Source organism: Mangifera indica, chromosome 2 (genome assembly GCF_011075055.1).
Source record: "Mangifera indica cultivar Alphonso chromosome 2, CATAS_Mindica_2.1, whole genome shotgun sequence".
Taxonomy (NCBI): domain Eukaryota; kingdom Viridiplantae; phylum Streptophyta; class Magnoliopsida; order Sapindales; family Anacardiaceae; genus Mangifera; species Mangifera indica.
The window spans coordinates 2,352,680-2,370,194 of NC_058138.1; the positions used below are offsets into that span (position 1 = coordinate 2,352,680).

At 35.2% G+C, this 17,515-nt stretch overlaps 1 protein-coding gene, 1 non-coding gene and 2 pseudogenes across 2 annotated transcripts; all 4 read left to right on the plus strand.

The window, feature by feature from the left end:
- The window catches only part of LOC123201867, a 67,432-nt pseudogene that overhangs the window by 44,020 nt on the left and 5,897 nt on the right, over positions 1–17,515 (plus strand).
- On the plus strand, positions 59–165 carry LOC123209849. Its single transcript, XR_006501156.1, has one exon. It is a non-coding gene; the product is annotated as a small nucleolar RNA R71 (small nucleolar RNA).
- LOC123201933 lies at positions 3,425–7,338 on the plus strand (annotated as a pseudogene).
- Positions 15,214–15,705, plus strand: LOC123209521 (probable disease resistance protein At1g52660). Its single transcript, XM_044627602.1, has 2 exons — positions 15,214–15,515; positions 15,601–15,705. Exons 1-2 carry the CDS (start codon positions 15,252–15,254, stop codon positions 15,607–15,609), a joined length of 273 nt encoding a protein of 90 aa, XP_044483537.1. The 5' UTR covers positions 15,214–15,251; the 3' UTR covers positions 15,610–15,705.

The window sequence follows — 17,515 nt, forward strand, 5'->3', positions numbered from 1 at the left end:
ATTTCTCTCATTCGATAGAAGTCCTTCGTAGAAATATTGAATAAGCAGCTGGTCACTAATTTGGTGATGTGGACAGCTTGCACAAAGTTTTTTAAAGCGCTCCCAATATTCGTATAAAGACTCTCCACTCTGCTGCCTAATGCCACAAATTTCTTTCCTTATGCTGGCTGCTCTTGATGCTGGAAAAAATTTCTGCAGAAATAATCTTTTCATCTCATGCCAAGTAGTGATACTTCCAGCAGGTAGATAATACAACCAATCTTGCGCATCATCTTTCAAAGAAAACGGAAAAGCCCTCATCTTGATTTGTTCTTCGGTTACTCCATTCGGTTTCATTCCGGTGCACACCACATGAAATTCTTTCAAATGTTTATGAGGATCTTCACCTGCAGAGCCACGAAAAATAGGTAAAAGATGAATTAGTCCAGATTTTAATTCGAAGGTAGTATTAACATCTAAATTCGGAAAAGTAATGCAGTGTGGTTGTTGATTTAAATCTGGAGCAGCAAGCTCTCTTAAAGTCTGATTTTCAGCCATGTTTTCCTCTGTTTCGTGAACTGCTTTGTGTGCGTGCAGTCTCCTTTTTGCTTCTTTTCTCAGCCCTTTTGCAGTCTTTTCAATTTCTGGATCAAATTGTAAACTAGCTTGTTTCGAAGTTCGCGTAACGAACATACAAAGTAAAAACTCCCCGACAACGGTGCCAAAATTTGGTACGTGCTGTCGTTGACACCCAAATTAAATCCTAAATTCCTGCAACAAAAATGTAGTAAAGGAAAGTAGGGATCGATCCCTCGAAGAGCTTTGATTAGTATGTCGTCACAAATAAATCGAAACAAATAAATAAAAGGGGGGTTTTGAAGTGAATGCAAATTATAATGAAAAACACTAATTAAAAATTCAGTAAAATAATCTAAAAGGAATAAATCGATTTAACAAACCTTGGTCTTCGGTCACATCCACCATTAGAACTACGATTGATCATCGAAACAAAATATCAAATTAATTAATTGAATATTCGTTGTGGTATTGAATTAACCTGTCATTCCTTACGATTAGTTAATCAAAAACATGTATTCCAATTAACCCTTATTGATTAATAATCCGAATACGATCTCGAATTTAATTAAACAATAGCATTACGAATTAGAAAGACCAACGAAGCAAGACAACACAAACGTACGACGTTGCATTTAATCTAGTTGATTATTTCCCTAGGATTATCGCTTCTGACGCAGCAAACGATAAACTTAGTTGCTACTTCGATTAGATGGATTGAACAATTACGGATTCAGCACCTAAACTAGCCGTAGATTATATTAATTGATAAACTAATCGCGCGCCTTAGAAATCAACCAACACAATCAATACAAATAATTCAGAAAGATAATCAATACTCAAATAATCAAAAAGATGCATTAAAGAACAAAATAAATCTCACAATCATTGTAGTTCCATGGTTTCAGATCCCTTCAACCAAGATAAATTATTCAGCCACTGTAAACCATATTTTGCTCTCTAATTCTCTAAGTACAATCGTTGATCATTCTCAAATAAAAATAAGAGTATATATATTGTCTTCCTACTAAAAATCTGGAAATTAAACTAATCTCCTAATCCAATCAAGCAAAGTGATACATATCTTCCCAAAAAGAAAGGAAAAGATATGTATGTTTAATATAAATCCTTCTTCCAAAAATATCATTCCTTATTTAGCTCAATTAATCCTGTTTTCCAGCTGGTGATTATCCTTTTCCTAGGAAGCAAATCTTAATATTTTCTGGACTCTTGCAACAGATCTGGACGTTCAGATCTGCTCTCCGAATTCTGCTCTCATCTTTCACGTGCCCACGCCTAGTCTGCATTACGAAATTTCCAGTTTAATATATCTGCTCTAGTTTTTCCTCTTTTTGGCCCTATTTATTCCAAAATTGCTCAAAGCTTCCTAAAAGCAAAAAGATAAGTAATTCTATTAGATTGCATCAAATTTCCACACAACACAAGGAAATTATAAATCAAAATATTAACAATTAATGGCCTTATCACATGTCATATTTTTATGAATTATCAATACTAAACACAGGCGGGTAATTTCAGAGAGGAGACACGTGTCATATGCTGGTTTGAAATATGTCCTTATTATACTGGCATACGTGTGTTCAATATTTGAAAAAGCTCTCATTAGATGTTTCTTTTTATTTGAATCACAGAAGACAGTGCTGAAGCCAGGTACTTAGAAGAAGAAGAAGAAGAAGAAGAAGGATGAAAATGCATCAACTCAGACTTGATTCTGCAATGCATACTGGTGTGAACCATGTTCATCAAATTTTTATAATAATTACAATGAAATTAAACATTAGTTTAATATTGATTAGTGAACTTCAAAGAGGAAATTTACTGTCAACTGAGTCAAACTTGGTTATAGTTTTGTCATAATTATTATTGACAACTGAAGTTTGTTAATGCTTTGTAGAACAAGACTGGCATCCGGAGCAGAGATTATAATTGGCAAAGTGCAAAATGGGAATTCTGTTTAATGTTCATTTCCTAGCAATGCAATAACCTTGGATGTTTATATAAGAATTCAGTTCAATTGTAAATATTTATAATATTTGAACAGGATGTAAAATGCCTTTTTCTTTCTTCAGTGGCTTGATGCCCCCTTGCCATAATCACAATAAAGTTTGTTTAGACTCATAATAGAAAATTGTAACAGAAAATGCAGGGGAATACAGAGCATGGATTTGTAGCAGAAAAAGAAGAGCAGACAAGCTGAGGAGGTTTTTGATATCATTTGCAATTTATAGACTATTGAATTTTGATTTATTAAATTTTTACTGGGAATAGCAACGATTAAAATCCTTACTGCAGGACTAATGATTATGCATTATCAATATCGCAAATAGGTGGGCAAATTCAGTGTGGCAAGGTGGCATGCCAATGAACACTTACCAGAGGAGACACATTTCATAAGCTTATTTATTCTAGGTACTGAATTCCCTCACTCTCGCCAATATAGCTCTAATACGTATTTAATTTGTCATTCTGATACAATTCTATTGTTTTTGTAATAGAAAATTGAGGTAAAAGCAAGCTTGAAAACAGGTATGTAAAAATTGCCATTTATGTTTTCTCATTAGTACATTATTTGTAAGCCCAAATGACTTAAATGCTTGAATCTATAAGAAAGGAGAAAAGGCTGCTGCTTGCATCAACGGAGAAGATGGTGTTCCTAGCTTAACTGAGATGAAACTTGCTTTGTTTCAGCCGAGGATCTTATTGGTGGCTCTCTATCTCTACAACTGGGCCAAGCATCCATACTATGAAGAGAATATATTTGTGCTGCTTCTGTTTTAATATATTCTGTAATTTCTTGCCTTTAGTAAATCAATTTGTACATCATAAGCCATTTCCGAGTGATAATAATATGTCAGGGAAGATGCTTACCTATCAAGGATGCGTGGTTCTATCATATGGTCCTGCTATCACTGAGAAGGTTACATCAAGTCCATGTCTTGACTTGATTCAGAAAGAGTTGGAGATATTCTCAAAGCCTGAGGAGGTGCATTTACTTACTAGATACTCTTCTTCTATATGGTTTTTTTGCAGCACAAAATCAGTACATATATACTTTCCTGGGTTGTGGCATTTGATGAGTTTTTCTCTCAGCAACCTTTGTTTGACTTCTATATGTGGAACTACTTGTAATGATATTCTTTGGAGCCCGTGGAGTACCAGTCAGTCATGTTGAGAATGCTTGACATCCTTACAAAGAGCAGATGGAGGAGTGCAGAAATTGGAAAGCCGATGTTTTAGCAAAGATCATACTCTGGCATACAAGGTATGATTGTAAAACCCAATTTCATAAGTTTTAGCTTCCATCTTTTTTGTCTGCCCTTAATTATGAGCACTGTCGCAACTGCTGTCCACCGACTTTCTTGATCTTAGAATTTTTTTCCTTCTTTAGTAGGTTGGGCACTATATTGTTTGGTTGGTTAATTCCTACATTGAAGAAGTTCTAGTTGAGCTTGGCCAAAAAGGGCACTATATTGACTGGCATTTCCAGTCAAGTACATGATTAGTTGCAAAAATAGCAATTTTGTATGTCGATATGAGCACTAAAATGGCTATCTACACAGTTAAATTAATGTTGTATTTACAAATGTAGCTTCGTGAGTGGGCACATAGAAACACTAGAAGAGATTGCCATGGTGTACAGGAAGTTGGCTTTTGTCTCCGGCATTCAAAATTGGTGATGTGTACCCACCCTCAAATGCATGTCTTCCTACATCATGGATCTGGCAGATGCAATACTAGCGGCCTTACCTTCAGCAACCGCTATGTCTTCCTCAAGGAACATCTCCAATGACAATAAGAATAAATTTGTGAGATCTCGTTTGAGAATTCATGATGATGCCACTGTCTTGGGATAGTGTGATAATTTTCCGTTCCATGGCTTTAGTTTTGGCTTTATTCAAAAGTAGTACTTTGAGCAGGGGATGATACAAAAAGTGAACGAGCTATCCACATGAACCAGGATTAGTGTAGCAACGGCCTTGAGTGTTTTATACTATTGGAACAATAATTGGATGTAAAATGCTTTTTTCATTCTTCAGTGGCTTGATTCCCCCTTACCATAATCACAACATACTTGGTTTAGATTGATATCAGAAAATTTTAATGGAAAATCCAGGGGAAAACAGAGCATGGAATTGTAGCTTGAGATGAGCATGGAAGTGCATAATATCAGTCCCATTCACATCCAACTGAAAATAAGGTTGGAGTGTTACCTCTGAATCTTGGAGGACCAGAGACAATCCACGAAGTTCAGCCATTTTTGTTTAATTTATTTGCAGATCTGGCAATTCAGATTGTCCCTCCTTTCTTTGTTCTTAAAATTATTATCTCTTTTTGTATTTGTATCTTTAAAATGTTACTTTTGCACCATTTTTTTTTTTTAAATAAAGGATATCATACGCCTTCCCAGGTTATTTCAGTTTATTCAATGGCCCTTGGCAAATTTAATTTCTGTTCTACAGGTTGACATGTCCTGCTATTTGTGGCATTGTTTATGTTTGGGCCATGTTTGTTCATTGCATTTTATCTATTTTCTTCCTCTTTTCTAAATTTTTACTTAGAAAATCTGTGCCCTATTTTTTTCCATTTTTGTCCTTCAGTTTTGACTGTAATATGGTGTATTGTAATTTGAAAAACTTGTTGCAGGCACATGCTCTTAGAATTGCCCTGGAAGCAAAGAACTTACCTGTCAAAATTTCAGAGAGACAAAATTACAAGGCTCGTTGTGCAGCCACTTTATCTGCAGTTCTCTATCTCTACAATTGGGTTAAGCATCCTTGTTCTTGAGAAAATATTTAGGTGCTGCTTCCGTTTTAGAATACTCTCCGATTTCTTGCCTGTGGTAAATCAATTTGTATATCATGAACCATTTCTGAGTGAGAATAATATGTCAGGGAAGATGCATACCTATCTAAGATGCCTGTTTCTATCATAAGGTCCTGGTATCACCGAGAAGGTTACATCAAGTCTATGGCTGACCTGATTCAGAATGAGTTGGGGAAATTCTTAAATCCTGAGGAGGTGAACTTACGTAGTAGATACTCCTTTTCTGTATGGATCTTTTACAGAACAAAACCAGTATATGTAATAAAATGTGGCTTGCTTGTGTTGGGGTCATTTGATGTAATAAGCTCTGTACAACTTTTTTGACTTCTGTATGTGAAACTACAGGTAATGATCTCCTTTAATGCCCATGGAGTACCAGTTAGTTTTGTCGAGAATGCTGGCGATATTTACAGAGACCAGACGGAGGAGTGTATCTACCTAACCAGGCAGAACCTGAAAAGGCGAGGAGTTGCAATGATCATACGCTGGTATACCAGGTTTTACTTTAAAAGAAATCCAACTCTGTAAGTTTTAGCTTCCTACTATCTTGTCTTCCCTATATTATGAGCACTCTTATCATTAGGTTGGGTACTAAAATGTTTGGTTGGTTATTCTTTGGTTTTTCATTCCTTTCCCCTTCTTTTGTTTCGTTAGAGTCAAGTAGGGCCGATACAATGGCTGAAGCCCTACACTGATGAAGTTCTTGATGAGCTCAGCCAGAAAGGAGTTATGAGTCTTCTGGCAGTTCCAGTCAGGTGCATAACTAGTTACAAATTTCGCATTTTCATGTGCTGATATGAGCACTAAAATGGTTATCTACAGAGTTAAATTAATTGTTGTATTTACAAATGCAGCCTTGTGAGTCAGCAGGTATAAACACTGGGAGAGATTGGTATGGAGTGACGGGAGTTGGCTCTTGAATCTGGCATTCAAAACTGGGGACATGTACCCGCCCTCAACTGCACACCTTCCTTCATCATGGTCTGGCAGATGCTGCACTAGAAGCCTTACCTTCAGCAATTGCTATATCTTCCTCAAGGAACAACTCCAGTGAAGACAACAATGGCTTTGTGAGATCTCATTTGAGAATTCATGATGATGCCACTATCTTGAGATAGTGTGATAATTTGACCAATCATTTGTGTTAAGAATGCTGGTGATCCATGCAAAGACCAGATGGAATGCAGAAATTGGAAAGCGTATGATTTGGCAACGATCATACTCTGGCATACCAGGTTTGATTGTGAAACCCAATTTCATATGTTTTAGCTTGCATCTTTCTTGTCCACCCTTAAATATGAGTACTGTCACAACTGCTTTTCACCGACTTTCTTGATCTCATATTTTTTGTTCCTCTTCATTAGGTTGGGCACTATAATGTTTGTTTGCTTAATTCCTGCACTGATGAAGCTCTCCTTGGGGTAGGCCAAAATGGTGTCATGCGTCTCCCGGCAATTTCAGTCTGGTACATGACCTGTCACAAAAATATCAATTTTGTGTGTCAATATGAGCACTAAAATGGTAATATACAGAATTAAATTAATTTAGTATGTACAACTGCAGCTTTGTGAGTTAATGCATAAAAGCCCTTGAAGGGATTTACATGGAGTACAGGGAGTTAGCTCTTGAATGTGGCAATCAAAAGTGGGGATGTTTTTCTGCCCTCAACTGCATGTGCTCCGTCATCACAGATCTGGCAGATGCGATACTAGAGGTATTGACTTCAGCAACCGCTATATCTTCCTCCAGGAACATCTCCAATGAAGACAACAGTGACTTTGTGAGACATGCTATCAAAATGTTCTTCAGTTCTATCTTAGCACTCATTTTGTTGTTGTCGCCAAAAATGATACTTGCATTCAAGAATAATGTTTTTTGAAAGCGATTAAGAGTAGTATCATACAAGACTTTCAAAAAATGTTGAAGAACAGCTGAGTTTCATATGAACTGATGACTTCAGCATATAAAGTTTCAAACGTGGTAATGTAGCTTGATCAAAGTAGCAACAACACAGGACTTGAGATAGAGATGGTCAAGCTCAAAGCCCTAATGGTTGCAGCAAACAGCTCCATATCTCAAGCCCTGCATACCTCAGAATTTGTATCTGGTGTTGTGGTATTAAGCTGTGAACGAAACAGGACTTTGGTGATGTTGGTTTGTGTTATGATCCCAACTGTAAAATATGATACTTAGATCTTCCACAAAAATGTGTAAACATTTGATATATAGCTTTAGGTTCTCTAATCTCAACAACTAGTTTTTGGGTATATTTCTCTCAAGGTTTATATCAATTTGCTGTTGCAATGATAGGAATGGATTATGATACTTTAGTTTGCATCCAATGGTTCCATGGACAAGCATTTGTCTGGTAAGTTCTATTTTGTTTTGCAACTAAAATAATCATATATTGGGTTGCTGTTTTTCTCAAACTTTGATGCCTATTTAGGGGTGTTTTTGAAAAGAAATAATGCTATGCATCCAAAATGATAAGGCCTAATGTTATAGTCCACACCCAATGATAGGAAGGCCTATGGACCTGCAAACATTTAAAAAAATTAGTTTTGGATTGACTGGACAAATTTATATTTACAACCTATCGGAAGCCGACACCTGTTGCCACATCTACGTATATTTAAAATAAAATAAAATAAAATTTACATAAGCTATAAGGATATTACCTTCCTAAGTATAAATTTGTGAATCCGATTTTAGAACCAAAAAACATTAACAAAAAAACAAAAAAAGTGAAATTAGAAAGCAGGAAAAACACAAAATATTGGATTTTGTAAAGAATAGAGAAAACAAATTTATAGAAATTAACAAATCAAAAATGGCAATCAAGATTAAAAAAAAAAAAATCTCCATGGGATTCCTTATTTTAAATTTTTCAGTAACATCCAATTAAGGCAAAGATCAAAGAATAATCTCCCATTTCCCTAAAATTCTTCACATAAATTTCATCGCTTTGAACATTTGTCTTCTTAGCTAAAGAATTTTGCATAAATTTGGAAACCAGGGCTGCTTTTGTCCTGGTTTCTTTTGCTTCCGAAAAATTCCTGCAGTAATTATGGAAACAGAGTCTGTTTCCAGTAATTATGGAAACTGGTGTATCCTGGGGGCTTTGTCGAGCTTTGCAGGACCCCAATAACGGCTGCAGAGGTCATGAAACAAAACCCTAGATACTGCATTACCCGACCGGACGTGCTCCAGATTCCTTGGATTGTGGTGAAGCTTGAGCCGGTTTTGAAGCCTGGAAGCAGAGCAGAACGAGGTGGGCCAAGAGGGGTTCAGTTGAGCCCTCATGACTTTTAAAAAATTTCAATTTGATACATACAAAATTTTGTTAACCCCCCTAGATTTTTAAAAACCTATTTTGCGAATATAAAATATTAACATAATTCTTAAAATTTTATATTAAGACTTTTAAATTTCCTTGTTTTTTTATTAACCCTAATATATTTTACTTTTGTTTAACATTGGCCCCTCTTAATTTTATTTTTGGTTCTGCCACTGCCTGTAAGAGTCTTTTACATTATTCCAAGTCACACACTTCGCCAATTGATGTAACCAAAAGGAGGGTCGAGAAACAAGGCTTTTCCAGGGGAGGATTATTCTTCCCCTTGTCCAAAGGTTTCTTCTCGGATGGAATCCTGTATTGATGAAATGGATTCATCTACTCCACGAAAAGGGCATGGTTGGATGCATAAAGAGCATGATTCGAATGAAGTTTCCAGCAAGCTAAGCTACAATTTTCATCAGCTTGTGAAAAAAGGAAATCCTGTGGTTACAGAAAACAAAGTGAACACCAGGTGTGAAGATTGGTCTGAAGACTTTACAGGATCAAAATTTCTTGTTGGTCCTGGTGAGAAATACAAAAGCAAATTCTACAGGACACAATCACTAATGTTCCGGTCTCAATTCGATTTCAAAACTGAGCAAGATAACCAGGATTATTCTCCATAGAAACAACACAAAAACAAGCAACCAGAGCAAGAAAATGGTCCGGTCACCTTCCCGACACTGGCTATTGTTTTGTAAATAAATATATTGTTTTCCAAAACATTGTTGGTGTTGGCGTTTGAGTTGTCTGATGGCTAGGGTGGGCATGAGATTACTTTGTCACCTTCCTGACACCGGGCTCGAAAAACACTAGGAGGGTAATGTCAGCGTGACCCGTCGTGGGTCGTTAATTGCGTCGGCATAAGGGCCAACATATTCCTTAAAAGCCTTACAACAGCTAGCGGCTGCGAACTCGGGTCCTTTGCATTGGCTTTTGAGGATGGTGAAATTCAGAGAGTTAAAGTCAACAGGGCAATCTGCACATTAATTGTCCAACATATTTAACATCAACATAATATTATTTCTCAATGCACATTCAACTATTGAACATACCATTCTTAGCTTGACCAAGGTTTCTGCTGCATGAGATCCAAACACATCATCTGCATTAGGGATGGCAACATGGAGGGGTGGGGAGGGGATCTTAATCCCCATTCCTATCTCTGTTCCCATAGGGGATATCAATCCTCATCCCTGTTACAAGGATGACAAAGATTCTCCGTCTCCTCCTCGCAATGAAAATTCCCTTCTTTGTTCCCATAGGAAAAAATTCTTTCTCTGTACCCGTAGAGAAAAATTTCCTTCTCATACCCTCTAAATACAATATAAATATATTAAATAATAAAATTAAGTAAAATTAAAATCAATCCACTATTTTAAATATTACAAATATCATATATTAACTACTTTAATATACACAATGAAAACCTAAATAAATTTGAAAAACATAAATAATCTAAATTTATAAAAATATGTTATTATTTTAAGTAAATATATTAATTTAAAGAAACAGGGATGGGGGTGGGGAGGGGACAGGGTAAGGTGAGGACAAGATAGACGTATCCCATCTTTAATTACAAAGATTTCTTTTGTCCCCTTCCTCTTTCCCATTTCTATTAAGGAATTTTATCTTTATTAGGGTCGAGGAGGGTCAAAACCCTTAAATTCAGGTCAAAAACAACAATAGATTCAATCATTACCACTTAAAATCACCTAAAAAAATACTAGCTCAAATTAATAAACCTTTATTTTATTTTTTGGTAATGGGGAATCTCTCCTGCAATGAAAGCAGGAGAAGACAAACCCAAAATCATAAATACGAACTTTTCTATTGTGTTCTTTCGGTAAGAGAATTGATTACATGCTTCTACTCAACCCCAACTCCATCATTAGTGAAATAACTTTTCTTGTTTATTATGTATCCATTCACATGAATTTATTTATGTATGAGTCTTACTTGTATTACAAGCAAGTGATAACCTATTTATATTAGGAAAATTAAAAATTAATTGATAACTTATATAAGGAAAATTAATTTTTTCTATTGAATTTACATTCCATATATAGGCATAGAACAAACTACCATAACTACTGTTTTAATATAGAAAAATATACACACACACACACACACACACACATATATATATATATATATATATATATATATATATATATATATATATATATATATATATATATATATATATATATATATTTATATTTAATTTCATTTGTTTCCTGCAATAGTAGACTAAAATAATAGATTATCTACAAATATATAGCAATATACAACGACATTTTCTATATTAAAACAGCTAGTTATCTTTAAGGTTGACTCCAAAAACAAGGGATATGAATAAAAAAATTAGCAAATCAAATATTCCTACCATCAATCAAAATGATATGGAGGATGGCTTATGCTAACACTCTCCCTCAAATTGATGCATAGATACCCATAATTCCCAACTTGTCAAGTGAGCTATGGAAGATCTTACTAGAAACAACCTTCGTAAGTACATCCTTCAGATTTAACAAAAGGAAACTGAATTATTTTTGCTTGATGAAATGTGAATCTACTTCAATATGCTTGGTACAATCATGCTGGACTGGATGCAACATTTATTTTTGGTAATATTGATTAAAATTTCTGCTCTGGAGAGCATTGCACAGGCACATTACAGAAATAGCATTTTCACCCTTACATGGTAACAGTTAGTAATACACTTCTACTTGAAAAGAGGCTCGTTTTGCTGCCACTTTTTCCACAATTCTCTATCTCTACAACTAGATCAATGGCTTGATGCCCTCTTGCCATAATCACAACATAGTTTGTTTAGATTCATATCAGAAAATTGTAATGGAAAATACAGGGCAAAACAGAGCTTGGATTTGTACCAGAAAAAGGAAAAACAGACAAGCGGAAGAGGTTTTAGATATCATTAGCAATTTACAGTCTGATGAATTCTGATTCACTGAATTTTTCTAGAAATAGCAACGATTAAAATCCTTGCTGCACTACCAATGATTATGCATTATCAATATCACAAATGGGTGGGCAATTTCAGTGTGGCAAGGTGGCATGCTGATGAACACTTACCGGAGGAGACACATGTTATATGCTCGTTTATTTTAGGTTCCATCTTTCTTGTCTACCCTAAATTATGAGCAATGTCATAATTATTGTGTACCGACTTTCTTGATCTTTAATTTATTACCCTCATCATTAGGTTATTCAAATGATTTGAAGAATATATTCAACAATCTTACACGCCTTAAACTCCCAAGGATCGCTTAGACTTAGGAGAAAGACTTCACTCTTCCGAGATTTTGACAACTGACTTACGTTCCTGTTTTCCTGAGTTTCTGCAAGCCACAAAAGCCCGATTTCGAGAAAATTCGAGCAGCTGATATGAGCGATCATTGAGAATCTTCTTAATTTTAGTCTTGAAATATTATTATGAATTTTGATTATTGTTGTTGGTGTCTCTGAGAATTATGTGTGGCTAATTTCTACAATTTTCGGCATTGAGAGGGATCCTTCAATGCACTTGAACTTGTAGTTTTTATATTCTTATTAATAAATTCTGTTGATGTTTCATATAATGGATGAGAGCATTATGTCTTATGTCTAGTCAGAGGCCTGACTTTATGCATGTTAGTAGATTCACGTAGACTATCGAGAGGTAGATGCTAGACTAGTTCATACATTCATTAAACCTAGATACTGAATTCTAGAGATAGATGAAGCCCTTGTGGAGTCATTGGTGTCACAAAGTTAAAAGGGTGCATATTAACCAAGTACTATGAGAATAGGTGCCCATTTAATATTAACCAAGTACTATGAGAATAGGTGCTCATTTAATACTTACATGTTTAGTCAACCTCAAGAGAGGAACTAGCGTAACATAAAATTACCAACCATCAACACATTATGAATTAGAGAGAGTATATTCAATCAACTACAAGTTGGGATTGTCAGTGAAATCTTAACCCCTAAATATTGTTGATCTAGAGGTTGATCCAAACACTATCTGAGTTGCATTAGTTTAGCAGCTCAATAGTAGTAGTGGTATTTTAATCGCATTAGTTATTACACTCTTAATATAGGTTGGATTCCTTAGCTAACCTAGATTGCAAAATAAACTTAAGTATTACTGTGACATCTCGTGCACTTGAAAGCAAGATGCAAAATAAACTAGACAAAAAGTGATTGTATCCCAGATGCTAACTAGGAGCCATACTCTTCAGGAGCAGAGTGAAGGTGAAGATCATCATGCATAAAAGAGGAAAAAAAAAAGTAAGTCTAGGAAAAGTGAACAACATTCAAAGTAGTTGCCTTTTCTTCTTATGAAACACAAATGCACAAATGAAATTTAGCAGAAATCAAAGGAGTGGAAATTAACTGAAACTAAACCCTTCATGGATTTTGTTAGTATATTTCTAAATAAATTTTGAAAATTTTTACATGCCTTGTATATATAGCTCTGCCTTTCTCCTTATCCTGCAAATACAAGTTCTCTTAGGTTACACAACGAATGCCCCGAGAAAAAATCTTTAAACATATGGTTAATGCTTATTTTTCAACTATTGGCTTAATCCCTTTGCCACTACCATGAATCTCTTTGAAAGTTCACTTTTCAAATTTGTCCTTCTTGAATCGAGGTAACCCCTTTTAGAATTTGGGAAACCACTATACAGCATGAATAAAATTGTGAAGTATATTGCTTATCTCTAAATTGATCAAATTTATCTCATGCCTAGGCTTGTGAAATCAGTAAATCAATTTAAGTGCTTTGAAAAAAAATATATATAAAATCTCCACATGAGTTGTTTATACTTCAAAGAATATAGAAGAAAAGAATATAAAGCATGAGTTGAGAGCAAAAGCTGCCGGAATTAGTCCAAAGAAAGAAAGGAAAGAATAATGTTTCAATGAAAATGGAAGCAAAGAAGCCTTGAGTCCCGAGGCAAAGTCTATATGAAATCTTTTCTACTTTAGTGTCTTTCTCTTTTGTCGTTCAATTGTTTGATGCTGTAATTCTTCTCCTTTGTGTTACAACTGATTCTTAATTTTCTTATGAGGAAAAGAATATCTTTTTAAATATTATATCAAACACATTTTCAAATATTAAAAATATTAAGATACAACAACTGAACAATCCGAATTGTATTTACATTTTAATAACCTTTTTAAAGTAATAATCAAGAATATGCTAACTCATTTTAATCTCTGAAGGTAGAAATAATATAAGAATCTGCATACATAAATTCTTTATAAAGAAAAGAATATGAAGCAAGTAGCCTTGAGTAGAGAGAAAAGGCAAAGATGGAACCAACGAATGACTTGCAAGGTTCATGGAATCAAAGAAGCCTTAAGAGGCAGGCAAAGTATATATGAAATCCAAAATACCAAAAGGAACTTGGGAAATTGTTGAAAAGATTCTTTAACAACTTTGAAAAGAATGGAACCAAGAAGCCTTGAGACAGAAGGAAAAAGATCGAAGCATTATAAGATAAAAATTACATACCATCCTCTTTCTCTTTTCTTCATTTGATCCATCATTATTCATCCTCAAACTTTCAACAATCAGAATCACTCAAAAATTTACATCATGGAAATTGTTACTTCATCTGTCAGTTCAATTTCAGAGTTTTTTTTCAGCCGTTTGTTTGATGCAGCAGGCGGTCGGATTGGTTACCTGCTTAACTACAATGACAACATCGAGGCATTAAGAAAGCAAGCTCAGAAACTCAAGGCTACTAGAGACAGCATCCAAGTGAGAATTGATGCTGCTGAAAGAAACAGAGAAATTGTCTTACCTGATGTCCAAAATTGGATATCAGAAGTTGGTAAAGTCAACGAAGAAGCTGAAAAGTTTTTAGATGATGAAGGCAGTGCGAACAAGATGTGCTTCAGAGGGTGGTGCATCAACCTCAGATTGCGTTACCGGTTCAGCAAGGTGGCAAAACAGAAGATAGCAGTGATCACTCAGCTCCAAGAAGATGGAAAATTCCAAACTCTATCTCAGCCTGCTCCTCCTCCTTCAGGAATTATCTCACCAACTGTGGGATTTTCCGGAATTTTAGAATCCAGAGAATCAATCAAGAATGAAATTATGGAGGCCTTGAAAGATGACAGGGTCAGCATAATTGGAATATGTGGGATGGGGGGTGTGGGTAAGGCCACACTAGTGAAACAAGTTGGCAAACAAGCTAAAGAAGAGAAGTTGTATGATTCAGTAGTTCTGGTGGTTGTGTCTCAAAACCCAAATATCATGAATATTCAAGCCGAAATTGCTGAAATGCTAGGTCTGACTTCACTCTCGGTTAACTCTAAGTCAGCAAGAGCAAGTTCCCTGTGGGAGAGAATTAAGAAGGAGGAACGAATCCTTATAATATTGGATGATATTTGGAAAAAAATTCAATTAGAGGAGATTGGCATTCCTTTTGGGAAGGACCATGGAGGTTGTAAGATCGTGCTTACCACTCGAAGGAAAAATGTATGCGATCAAATGGGCTGTGACAAGACATTTACTATTGGAACTTTGACGAAACAGGAGTCATGGGCACTATTCAAGGAGCATGTTGGAATGAATGTTGAAAATTCTATTATAAGCTCAATCGCAAGAGAAATAACCGCTGAATGTGATGGTCTACCGATTGCAATTGTGACTGTAGCCGGGGCACTGAAGAACAGGGGCATGTATGAGTGGCGTGATGCTTTACAACAACTTAAAAGGTCAACATCAACAAATATTGAAGGAATGCATGAAAATGTAATTTCGTCCTTGGAGTTGAGTTACAATTTTCTTGAAAGTGAGGCAAAATCTGTCTTCTTATTTTGCTCTGTATTTCCTGAAGATTTCGTAATTCCTGTTGAAGTCTTAGTGAGATACGGAACAGGATTGAGATGGTTCAAAGACTTGGGGACAATTGATGATATTAGAGTCAGAACACATGCTATTGTAAGTAACCTTATCTCTTCTTTTTTATTGATTGGGGAAGAATATGGCGAGAAATCTGTCAAAATGCATGATGTAGTTCGTGATGTTGCGCATATCATAGCACCCAAACACAACCATACATTCTTAGTAAAAGCTGGTATTAGTTTGAAAGAGTGGCTAGAAAGAGATACATTTGAAGACCTCATGTGTATCTCATTGATGTTTAATGATATTAAAGAGGTACCAGATGTGATAGAATGCCCAAAGTTGCAGTCGTTACTGCTGCAACAAAATTCTGAATTGGTTGTTCCTAACAATTTCTTTCAAGGCATGAAAAATCTTAGAGTTCTAGATTTAAGTGAAACTCAATTATCACCATTGCCTGAGTCACTTTTCTTTCTTGTAAACCTTAGAACTTTGTACCTTAATGATTGCAAATTGGGTGACTTATCTATAATTGGAGATCTAAGCAAACTAGAAATTCTTAACCTTTATGGTTCTAACGTTAGGGAGATTCCTATATCGTTTAACCGATTAACTCATCTGAGACTATTAGATTTGAACTATTGTAATAAGTTGACACGAATACCACCTGGTGTCATATCCTCTCTTTGTAAATTAGAGGAGTTGTACGTTTTGGAAAGTTTTAGGCTTTGGGATTTAGAAGGAGATGGGGGAGATTCAAGAAGCAATGCGAAGCTTGCTGAGTTACAATTCTTGTATAGAATAACTAGTTTGGAAATTATTATCCCAAACCTGAATTTCTTAATTGATAATGATGTGCCATTCAAAAACTTATCAAGCTTTACAATAATAATAGGTGCTCCAACAGATGTTGAAAAAGAACATTTTAAGTTTTTTTCAAGCAAGTATTCACGAAAATTGATGATCTCATATAATAATGAGGTTATGATTTTAGGATTACTTGATTGCTTGAAGAATTTGGTAATTGAAAGAACAGATTGTCTATATATTATAGGTTTGGACAACATCTTTTATGATCTAGTAAATAGAGGACTGAATGAGCTGAAGTATTTAGCAGTGCTTAATCAGAAGGTAACATTTCTTGTAAATATTTTGGAATGTTCATCAAATTTAAGTTTCCACAACTTAGAGTTTCTACAAATTATTGGCAATCCCAACTTGGTTGAAATATGTCATGGTGAACCCTCAATCCAGTCCTTCAATAAGCTCAAAAATTTGACTGTTAATGGGTGCAACAAGTTGTTGAATATTGTTCCAAGTAATTTGTTATGGAACTTTCAAAGCCTTGAACATTTGAGTGTAGGTTGGTGTAATTCAGTGGCATATATATTTGATTGTAAAGAGGCTAAGGTGGTAGATGGAGAAACAAAGATGCTCTCGTCATTGAAGAATCTAGAATTGTATTATCTAGCAAATATGACACATATATGGATGGGTGACACTCAATTCATAAACCTATGCAACTTGAAGATATTAAGTTTGTTTAGGTGCCCAAAGTTAATTAAGTTGTTTTCATGGGCTTTATTGCAAAGTCTTGTTTGTTTGGAAGATATGATTATACAATATTGTATCAGTTTAGAGGAGATTTTCATAATGAAAGAAGGGGAATTAATACCACCAAAGAAAGATCTCACCACAACCTTATCAAGTTTGGGAAACTTAAGTTCAATGAGAATATCTGATTGCTCCAAATTGAAAAAACTATTCACCCCCTCCATAGTCAAAAGCCTGGTAAAGCTTAGAAGACTTACAATAGCTAGATGCTCAACACTGGAAGAAATAATCACAAATGAGGAAGCATCATCATCATCATCAATAGAGAAGATTGTGTTTCCTAGTTTGTCCTT

Coding starts and splice junctions, on each gene's coding strand:
- LOC123209521 (XM_044627602.1), top strand. CDS start 15,252: ATGGGCTGTGACAAGACATTTACTATTGGAACTTTGACGAAACAGGAG.